The following is an 11,829-nucleotide window of genomic DNA, read 5'->3' on the forward strand; positions in this document are numbered from 1 at the left end:
GGTGCGTATCGCGGCGCTGTGTGCGCTATCGCAGAAAGCGTGGAGTACCGACGGGCGAGTGCGAGCATCGGAAAGCATTACAGTGACTAACAGTAACAGGTGCATCTCATCGGACCAATTATAGGCCTATTTTAAAGACATAATTAACATAAAAATCATCAGTTATGATAAGACCTATGTAACCCGCTTATGCGTTCACATGTCTCCCAATTGAATTGACGGCCTACATCCAGACACTAGGCCTACTAAAATTTTGGATATTTTTGGGTCCTCCGATGTGGTTGCAGGACAGGGTTTGGATATTCAGATTATAGGTTTGGAAGAGTTGATATAGTTGTGTCTTAATCATTGAGAGACGTATATCGTATAGTAGTTTGAAAGGTCAGGACAAGTATTATGGGTAAAGGGTGTTGGGTAATTAGAGATAGGCCTATCACGAGAACCGCCCAACCCGAGAACCGCGGAATCTAGTATAAGATAAGAGTGTGAATATTTTCCATGCTGTCTTGACACTTCATTTCGGTAATTAATTACAATAATCAACCATACATATTTTTGTCAAAACGGTGGCCGTGTCACACAAGAATAGTTTTATTGTGTATATCTCCTATCACCCTATGGTATTATGTACATGGCAATGTCAATTCTGTCAATTCTTGCAGTCACAAGTGAAGTTGACTATGTTACTGCCTCGCTTATAAGGCTTTTGCAAACCTCTTCCATTTCCCAAGATCAATATCTTTGTCTTGATCTTCTTGTATCTTTAAGTCAGTCTGCTGAACATAACCACAAGTAGTGACAAACACATCCTCTCCAATTCGAAAAGGCACCGATGCTGTTCGCTCGATGAAATCTTGCTTGATTTTTTTACCAAGAGTAACACCTGACATAACATCGCTTCTTGAGCTGCGTAGCTTCAACAAATTGACTACTGCTTTTTCCAGGTAGACTTGGTGGTAACCTGTTTCATCTCTTCTGCGTGTGCCAACGATACGGAAGGTGACTCTGTAGCATTGATCTTTGTGGACAACAAGAACTGGCTGTGTTGATTTGTGCGTTGTCTTATCAGGCTCACTGAATTTAGACTGCCATTCATCCTTGTTTGGATTGTATACCCAAAGTTCATACCTTTGCGTCTGTTGCTCGATCTCATAGTCATCATGCTCATCACAATTTGTGCCATATAGAAGGATCTTTCCCTGATATGCTATGGCAGAGGTAGCAACAAATAGTCGAGGCAGTGCAGCAATTTTCTTCCATTTATTCGTAGCTATATCAAACCGCTCACAATTCTCACCCATTGGAAACTTCTCCTCATCGTCGAGAAAATCAAAATCATAGTCGCTATCGCCCACGGGGCCATCCTTTATCTCGCCAATGGCATAAACACACCCGTTCAGATATACCAGCAGTGCTGTACGTGCTGGCCTCAAAGTAGGCAACGAACACCAGCGATTTTGCTCGGGATCATATCGCTGAAATCCATCCTTGTATTCAGGATCATCATACCCAACTGAATCATCTGAATCTGTACCTGAATTATACTCATACCTGCCTGAAACGTCTGACCATGTCGGCATACCCACTTCATACCCTCCGGCCGCATACAGTGTACCATCAACAACAATCAAGCTGGGTGGAGGTTGTAATGAAGGAATTGAACGGATTGATTTCCACTGCCTTGTCTTTATGTTAAAATAGTAGAAGGAAGTTATATTTCGATCACCTCTACCCTTTGGTGCACAAATACTAATTGGAGCCTGTAAAAGAATAAACAAAAAAATCACATGGTATTAGAAAATAGGGGTGTGCATTAGGACTGTGCATAAAACATGTGACACATATGATAATTATGCCTGAGTCATGCGCAACATTTCACTAAACTTAAAGGGATGGGGTATGAACGTTTTACAGTATTTATTGTGGGACATTGGAGCACATCGGACATATAAAATTGCATTCTGAATACGAAGAATGTCCTGATATCAAATAATTTCGATTTTTTGAAATTCGCAATATAATACACATTTTATGGCAAATGATTAATGTTGACACCACTGGTGCTGTAGCTCATTTGTTATGGGTTATGGTCAGGAATACCATGCGTAGCTATGTATAGCCATGCATAGATACAGGGTTCAAAAGAAATAACTCCCCCCCCTAAAATTACAAAACATTTCTTTGCAAAACTTGACATACATTTGGTTGATTTGAAAAATTTAAAACCTTCTTTTTAAAAATCATTTTTTGTTGGTCAAAAATTTTCACATTTCCCAAAAATGATGCTTTCAGAAAAAGTTGCACTTTACTACATTACGTACAAAACGTTCTCGATATTAATGTTAAGGTTGATTTAATTCATGTTTTTTTCCTTCACCTTTCTGTCTCTGATCCTTCAGGCATCCATGCAACCATCATTCAGTGCAAAACAAAGATTTGTTGAACTTAATTTTGGCGTAAAATGAGATTTTCTTTTTTAATCAGCAGTTGCTTCAAAATGATAAAATCACTAGGGTGGAGAAATGAGCTCTCCACGCATAAATTTGACCAAAATGGTGAACATTTACCTGTAGTGGGTTAGTTGAAGCATCTTGCATTTTGATTTAAAATGATGGCTTTATTGGATAAAAATGTAACACTCATGATGTGGCCACTAGAGGTTGCCTGCAGTCAGTTGGATGCTGACTTCCAACCTCCAATCTTTGTTGACCATTTCTTCTTTGTGATGTACGCCTTTATTCAAGAGAGCCGTTGCTATAGATCTTTGCACCTGTTTCAGTCTACCATTTGCAAGTAAATTTTTTATCTATTCTAGCCAACGAAAGAAATAAGCATCACACTACAAACCTTATTTCTGCTCCTATAGTGATTTTACCATTTTTGAAACACTGACTAAAAACCACATTCATGTCAAAATTCATGTCAATGAATCATTGTTTTATACTGAAAGATGATTACATGGGTGACTGAGTAACCGGATACATAAAATTTAAGAAAATTAACTAACAATTAGGTCAATCAAAACATTGATCACGTTGATATCGAGAAGGTGTGTGTACATTACATGTATAGGATGTTGAAAAGTGCAACTTTTTCTGAAAGCATCATTTTTGGGAAATGTGATAATTTTTGATCAACGAAAAATGATTTTCAAAAAGAAAAAAGTTGGGAGGGTAGCAAAAAGATTCTTCTATTCACAGGTCAAGTTATGGAAAGAAATGGTTTGTAATTTTAGGGGGGGGGGGAGTTATTTCTTTTGAACCCTGTATACGTATAGCCATGCATAACTCTGTATAGCCATGCATAGTTATGTATAGCCATGCATAGTTATGTATAACCATGCATAGCTATGTATAGCCATGCAATGTTATGTATACCCATGCATAGCTATGTATAGCCATGCATAGCTATGTATAGCCATGCATAGCTATGTATAGCCATGGATAGCTATGTATAGCCATGGATAGCTATGGATAGCTATGTATAGCCATGTATAGCCATATGTAACCATGTCATAGCCATGTATAGCTATATGTATTCAGGGCTGCCAACTTTGAAAAACACATTTCAGTATTCTCAAAATCACCATAGTGCTGTGATTAAGTACAAATCAGCATTTTGAAAATATACTTACGGTTCTCAAGATATTTATTTATTCAAGACAGTTTTGTTTGTATATATAATGTCTTGGATGCACCATCGGATAGATGAGTGCCACTGATGTAAAAGGAATTTCCACATAATAACTTGAAACTTAAAACTACAACACTTTCATGGTAAATGGCATGCATAGCTATGTATAGCCATGCATAGTTATGTATAGCCATGCATAGTTATGTATAGCCATGCATAGCTATGTATAGCCATGCATAGCTATGTATAGCCATGCATAGCTATGTATAGCCATGCATATCTATGTATAGCCATGCATAGCTATGTATAGCCATGCATAGCTATGTATAGCCATGGATAGCTATGTATGGCCATGTATAGCCATGCATAGCTATGTATAGCCATATGTAACCATGTCATAGCCATGTATAGCCATGTATAGCTATGTATAGCCATGTATAGCTATGTATACAGGGCTGCCAACTTTGAAAAACACATTTCAGTATTCTCAAACCTCAAAATCACCATAGTGCTGTGATCAAGCACAAATCAGCATTTTGAAAATATACTTGCGGTTCTCAAGATATTTATTTATTCAAGGCATTTATTTATTTGTACCTTTTGCTTGTCGAGTATCCTTTGATTTTGTTTTGTTTAATACAGTTTTGTTTGTATATTTAATGTCTTGGATGCACCATCGGATAGATGAGTGCCACTGATGTAAAAGCAATTTCCAAATAAAAACTTGAAACTTGAAACTTAAAAACTACAACACTTTCATGGTAAATGAAATGATTTAAAACAAATAAAATTTTGCACACACATCTAATTTTCCTGACTTCATACATGTATTTCAAACAAGTGCTCCCTTCAATCTTCAGAACAGGGAAAGGCCACTAGCCTAGTGTTTACCCCAGCACTTCCCTGTTCAGACTTTCTGTTTGTCTGTTTTGTAATGTCAGAGAGGGGTTGTCATGGTCCCATATACTGATATACTAGGCACTGAAAAAGTGCCAGTCAAAAGGACATTTCACCTTGAGTAAATGTTTACATAACTAATTGGGTCAAGATGTGTGATAAGTGTAAATGAGTGAGATGATTGTTCATAGTCAGGGTTGCCAACCAACAATTTGGTAGCCCAATTAGTTCTGATTTGGGAGAATTTGAGACACTATTTGCTCATGGCTCGTGCACAGAAGTAAGGGCCTATAGACAGCACAAGCCCAATTGGTGCTTTAAGCAACACTGAAAAGCAAACATTGTAGCCGCACTGAAGCAGTAAGTAAAGTTCAACATCTCTTTTACAAAATTGCAAGATCAAGGAGTTTGTACAGTGTTCGTAATATGAAAAGCACCACAAACAGTCTGCATAGGAGACTATTTCATGAAATTTGGTAAATTTTTTTGTAACAAAATGCTCAAAAAATGACACTTTCCGTCCGAATTTTCCTAGCGAAATAAGTAACAATCATGAACAATCATGCAAAGATCGCCGCCTCAAATTACCAGATCCATTGCTCAAACGATGTAGCAAGAGAAAGAAAAAAACATACAGAAATCCGGATCATGCCTATAGTTCGCTAAAAATTGATATTTTTGATAAAAGATTACTCGGAAGTAAACTTTATAAATCTGATGATTTATACTTAAAGTGTATGTAGGTGGGATGAAAAGCCGACGATCAATTGAAAATTGTTACCTTTTGTATTGAAGATATGGATTTTTTCCCAAAACACTAAAAAATATTAGGTCTTTTGGGGAAAAAATCCATATCTTCAATATGAAAGGTCAAAATTTTCAATTGATCATTAGATTTATAATTTACTTCGAGGACTGTTATATATCAAAAATGTGAAAAATATCAAATTTTAATAATTTGTCATAAAAATTGTATTATATCTTGAATTTCAAAATATGAAAATAATTTTGATATCAGAAAGACATTCTTCGTATTCAGAATGCAATTCGATATGTCTGATGTGCTCTCATGTCCCACAAAAATACTGTCGAAGCGCCCATTCCAGATCCCTTAACTCACCGTGATGATGCTCCTTGTAGCAAACTGCCGTGGAAACTTTTGAGACAGCTTGTAGGCTGAACACTTTGAACGTTGTCTCTTGCATACTTCTTGAAACAGTTGTCTGCACTCTGGTATTTCAAGTATTTCAGCATCCAGTAACTCGGTAAGATTTCGCTTTGGAACAAGTCCAAGGCGAACCTTTTTGAGAAGGCTGGCAGCAAAACTACGCCTGTTCTCCCAGTCATGTTTCAGCCATTGGACAACCATTTCCAGAACCTGCATTAAAAAAACCCATACCATACAGTAAACAATATATAGAGTAATGAGACCGGATAAAAATGTAGTGTGTCAAGCTTGGTACTCAAGTTTGGTTTGGGTAGGGGACTAGGGGTGTGCCGCTGAGAATTTGGAAGTGGACCCATCAATATACCAATTTTTCAAGAAAATTGGACCCATCAATATATATATGAAAAGTCAAAGTCAATATATATATATATATATATTCTGCTATATATAGTCGAAAGAAGTTTTCCAGGACAACGGATGTTGCAAATCAAAATTTTATTACCATTAAGCTTTCGGCACTAGGCCTTCATCAGAACTATAAAATAAAAGATAGACAATTGAACACGAAATAAGAAAACAAGGCAGAAACATGAAAATATACGCAAAATATAAAAAATCGGCAGGTGGATCCGCTCCAAAGTGCAAGAAGGAAGAGGCAAACGGGCAATCACATTTAACAGCATTACCAACCTGCAGTTTAAAACAGATACACTTACTCTATTCTGCTATATATATAGGCCTATACCAAAATTCAAAATTTTCAGCCAAATTTAACGCAAATTGTCTTAATTTTTACAACTTTTCCCCTACATTTTCGGGAAATTTCCAAAATGTTAGCTACAGTGAGATAAAATTGGGGCATTTTACAAAAAAAAAAAATGAGTCAATTTTGAAAAAGGAACCATATACCAAAATTGGTCAAGAAAAGGCTAAAAATGCTACCCATGTTTGCGGCACGTCTCCATATGGTCATTTCTACTGAGTACCCTCTGACACTTGTACAGGGTGCCCCAAAATTCTCTTTCATCATTTTAAAATTTTAATATCTTTCTAACAAATATCCCACACATGTTACAAACAATATAAGTTAACTCCATTTCCCTCTTATAAAACAATCACATACCGGTACTATACATTGGTTTGCTTCAAGTTTGGTGGTGACGTCAATAATTTTTTTGCGGTTGCATTGGAAGCGTGCCGACTGCCGACAAACTGCCCTTGTACACGTGCCCGTACATTCTATGCAATTAGATTCACATGCGTGGTCGACGCTGTGGCCAGCGAAATACTTGCGTACATCAATGGAACTTGAGGTGAACCAAATTAGTAATTCAATTTTGTATACTGACCTCCTTCTCCTCATCTTTACTTGAAAGGTCAGTTCGTCTCAAGAATTTCTTCAAGAATTCCACACTAGCACTCTGTAGGAACACATCCGATGACTTCAGCTTCTGGAAATAGGTACACATGTGCTCCTCTGACTTAAGTGCAAGAATTTTTAGATGATCATGAAAACAAGCCATTTCATATATCTTGAAAACATCACCTATTGGTATCTTTTCATCTGTACGAGAACTTGAAGCATACTTCTGAAGAATGTAATTGGAGCAATATAGACTGATGTCTTTGAACTGCATGTAGCATGCCATCCCCAGCAGATCGCATGCAGTCGTTCTTGAAATCTTCATTTTTCCTGTGTACACATATTCCAGCAAGTCTTCAAAGATCTCTGCCTTACCATCTATGTTGACTTCATTTTCTGTAGCTTCTCTGAAGCCCGATGTAAACATGGCTAGGAAGTAGTTGCTAAATGCAGCGAGAACATTCTTGTGAGCATGGAACGCTTTGCCGCCAACATTAATGATAATGTCACACAGCTGTTTCTGCTTACGCAAGTCATTTAAGGCACCAGCTAATTTGCTGGTATATTTAGAGGGGGATGAATGTGATGGCATCGTAACCAATTTGAATCTCCTCTCTGCAATTATAGAGAAAATAATTTAAAAAAAAATTAACATTTCAAAAATACAGTGTGGTCCAAAAACAACTTTTGCACAGTTGAAAAATCTGTTTCAAGTTTTTGTTGCATATCCTTAAAGAACATCTTTCTACGTATTTGGTGAAACAATGACTGAGAAAGAATGTAGATTACGAATGTGGTGCCAGTTTTAAGGTAAAGGGTCGAAATGTTTGTCCAGATGTAAGCCAGCTTATGGGAATTGTTATCGTGGCGTTTCGAACTTGGGTGAATAAACAACTCATACTCATCTTGCAAGAATCAAGGGAATCAACTGTACTGCGTTTGGAATTTGGTTGAATTTACAAGAATGAAATTCTCGCAAACAAAATAATTTTGGAAGAGTCGTTGCGAGAATCAATTTTTTTTTTCAGATCAATTCTCGCAACGACCATTCTAAAATTATTGCGACTGTGTAGTGTGTATGCCCTGTACTCTATGTGTCCGACAAGCATGCAAATAGGCCTACATACCCGGTCACGTGCCCCGACCATGGCGATATACATGACGAGTATAAACCATTGTACAGCGGGCAGCGTTCAGTCATAACTTTTGCAAGCGCCGGTGACTTTTACGATATCTGTTTGTCTAGGCATCTAAATTAATTCACAGTCATAGGCCTAGGCCTACTCTATATTCGTATTTATTAAAGTAGGCCCGCAGAGGCAAATTTAAGGAGATATATCATACTCCAGTTTCCTTTCTCACGAAGTAAGGGCTAAGAGTAACATTGTACAATTGTGTTTGGGAGTGGCCTTCTCTCTTTTCTCTTTTTCCTAGCTATTTTCTTCCATTTCTTGCTTTGTTTATCAAAGCAATCTAGGCCAGCATGCATATATTAGCCTACACTGGCTATCCAGGCTTGTGCATTTGTATGAGCTTGGAACGGTCCATGGTTTTCCATGGATTAGCATGTGTTCCTCACGGACCAACCTGGGTAAACAAACAAACAAACAAACTTCCAAGTTTTCTAAGTTGCGTCAACACCGTCATGATATAGGCCTAAGCTTAAATCCAAGTTCCCATGGACGGTACTACGAGTCTGCGACTCGATGTTTCAGACTTGTGAGAAAAAGAAATTAATAAAATTATGAGAAGAGGTCACAAATAGGATCAAATAAAATAATCCAACAAAGAATCACCCTGCCTAAGGTGCCGGACATATGCCTGCATGTTTTATACTTTATTAATATCCACCATGAAAGGAGTGCCAGTTTCTATTTTAATTTATAGCCTAAGCTGTCTTTCTATCAACAAGCGCAGCATCTTCCATCCATGCATCTTGACCAAATCGGTGTTAATTAGTGACCTGACACACATTTGTATTGGTTCGATCAAGCATTGAAATGCTGTCATGTTTTTGTACTGGATCGTTCAAGCATCTCCAACAAATTTTTCAATGTACATGTGTAACTAAGTGCCTCTGGCTGGACATGATGACCAGAGTACTAGGGCTAAAGCCTTTAATTAAGTCTCGGACCAGTCGGGGTGAATTGAAAGACCGCATGTAACTTGCCACAAAAGAATGTCAAAAGCCCGGTACCCCAGGTCAACATAAAAAGTGGTAACCATGTGTGTTCTTCCTTTTTCAAAACCCCCCTTTTCACTGATTTTTCATTGATTTTACCCCCTTTTTTGCCAAATCACTGACAAAATCAGGGTAAAAAATACCCCTTTTTCAAGGTTTTCAATGAGAAGATTTCCAGACACCCCTTTTCAATGACTCCAAATATTTTAATATATTAAGTACAAAATGTGCAAGTATGAACATTACTTTGTGTCTGTTGTACTCCCAGATGATCCTGTGTTATTAACTGGGGTAATTACAATGCCTGTATACTGATTTTAATGGAAAATGAACCAAAGAGGAACAATCCCTCGAAGTTTTGTGTACAGAGGAACCTGTGAAATACCCTTTTTTTAAAATTTCATGGAGACAATGCTCAGAATACCCCCTTTTTTCGCGATTTGGGTCCGCGATTTCAGTCAACAAAATACCCCTTTTCTGCGAAATTTAGAACACACATGGTTACCACTTTTTATGTTGACCTGGGGTACCGGGGTCAAAAGTCATAAAACACCAATTTGGTGTCTTTTGCTCCCAAGAATTTGTACCTTAAGGCTTATGGCTGTTACACGATAATGTCAGAAATTAATAATTTGTTCTGGGTCTGATTATTCGGACTAATGGCTGTAATTTCCCACTGCTTTCTGGGTTAAAATCCGGGGGGGGTCACTCCCATTGTGGCCTGTACACCATCCGCGATAATCAACTTTTGAAAAGCACCCTAAACAAGGATTTAACCCTTGGCTAAAACTACACCCTAAACAGGGATTTCATTCCTAACATCAAATTTCATATCCTAAATTTCATTTCCGCGTATTTAGAAATTGCAATTTTGCCCAATTTTGCTACCCTTTTTTCCAATTTTTCATGTTTTTGACACCCTAAACGCGATACGCGCATATCGTGCCTACCCACGAAAAATGACCCTTTTACGCGTTTTCATTATCGCGGATGGTGTACAGGCCACAATGGGAGTGACCCCGGGGTTAAAATAATTACAAAAGCTTACCAATCCGATTGTACCCAGCTCTCGCGGAGTTTCTTTGGTAATGACAGCCCGTCACCACATCAGCCCTCTGTGTCTGATCCGCAGGCGGTGCTAGATGCTATGTAGATCAGTGGGCACGATATTATTAAAGTATTGAACTATTACCAGAGAGTAGTTATTCTTGAGAGGGCACTCTATTCACGTGGTTTCTTTTCCAACGCTAAAAGATCACGAATTTTGGTGGTTTGCAAATGAAAAGTGTCCGCACTATCGATTGATTACGTAACTGTTATGAATAATTTATTAGTTTTTCAATGCAATCGCCTCGACCCATCAGTACGTATTATCTGTATTATCAAAATACTTGGAATAACAATCCGGTGAGTGACGCCCTAATACCGATGGAGTTTCAATGGCGTTCTTCTCTCCATACACAGATGAACAAATACAATAGAAGAAGGTCAGCACATATGACCTACTTTAATGACACGTTATATGAGTTGTACAAAAAGCTCAATATCGGAAAGTTAAATATTCATTTGTGCATATGGACTGCACATTGAACATGCAAAAATAAGTCACAATAATTTAAACAAGAAGTGGGATTTTGACATACTATAAAAAAATGGAATAAAACGACTAATAAATTCTGCCATCATGGCGTCAGGTCAATGGTTCATTATATCCTGCCTATGTTTCTTTTAATTCATTAATATTCGAGACCTATTTTGCTACCCATTTATATGTACACAGGCGGATCTGGTTTTTTGTATTTTCGTTTCTTTTTAAATAACAGATTCTGGTTTTCCAGTGCACGGGGCCGCCAGGGTGATACTAATTTAATGCTTTTAAAAGGTATTTCTCCCGGGGGTAGGCCTATTTCTAGTATAATGGCTCTCCATACACAAATGAACAAACACAATAGAGGGGTCATTCTGCCATGCTTCAGGAGAAGTGTCACCCCTCTGCTATTACCTTCTTCAAAAATATTTGTACGGGGGATATGATATTAGGCCAATGAAAGTCAATGCCTTGTTTCCCGTTACACAATTTTTCATGACTGTGTAGGTGACCATTTCATTATTTCATACAATTTCATTATTGCATCTGTTACAGGTGTAAACCAATAACTACCCATGTATACATGTGATAAATCACAGTTTGTAGTTTACAGATGTAGTTTACAACCACATGAAGGTGATTGTACAACTATTATCAAAAGTTTCACAATGTTTGTTACGGGATGAGATCAGAGCAGATCAAAAAGTGCGGGACAGAGAAGTGAGTAGGTATTCATTATTAATCCATTATTAACCACCAGCTATGCTCCTACTGCAAAGAAAATCCCTGAAAATCAACAGAAAGAGGTTTATGATATATTTAAAACCAAATTTTTTTATTGGTATGTTAAAGTTTGTTAGAAATCATTGTTTTATTCAAAATAATGAAATATTTGGCCAGCAATTGGTTTTGAGCGGAGTAGGGTAACGGGAAACAAGGAATCAACTTTCATTAGCCTTATGCCCGGGGGCACTCACAAAAAATGGGTGACAGTGATG

At 37.6% G+C, this 11,829-nt stretch overlaps 1 protein-coding gene across 1 annotated transcript; it reads right to left on the reverse strand.

Moving 5' to 3' along the window:
- Positions 1–341: 341 nt before the first annotated feature.
- LOC140136016 (actin-binding protein IPP-like) lies at positions 342–7,668 on the reverse strand. The gene is made up of 3 exons (XM_072157724.1): positions 7,048–7,668; positions 5,651–5,908; positions 342–1,760 (listed from the first exon to the last, which is right to left on the reverse strand). The coding sequence occupies exons 1-3, from the start codon at positions 7,651–7,653 to the stop codon at positions 696–698; spliced, it is 1,929 nt and encodes a 642-aa protein (XP_072013825.1). The 5' UTR covers positions 7,654–7,668; the 3' UTR covers positions 342–695.
- Between the last annotated feature and the right edge of the window lie 4,161 nt (positions 7,669–11,829).

Source organism: Amphiura filiformis, chromosome 16, assembly GCF_039555335.1.
Source record: "Amphiura filiformis chromosome 16, Afil_fr2py, whole genome shotgun sequence".
Taxonomy (NCBI): domain Eukaryota; kingdom Metazoa; phylum Echinodermata; class Ophiuroidea; order Amphilepidida; family Amphiuridae; genus Amphiura; species Amphiura filiformis.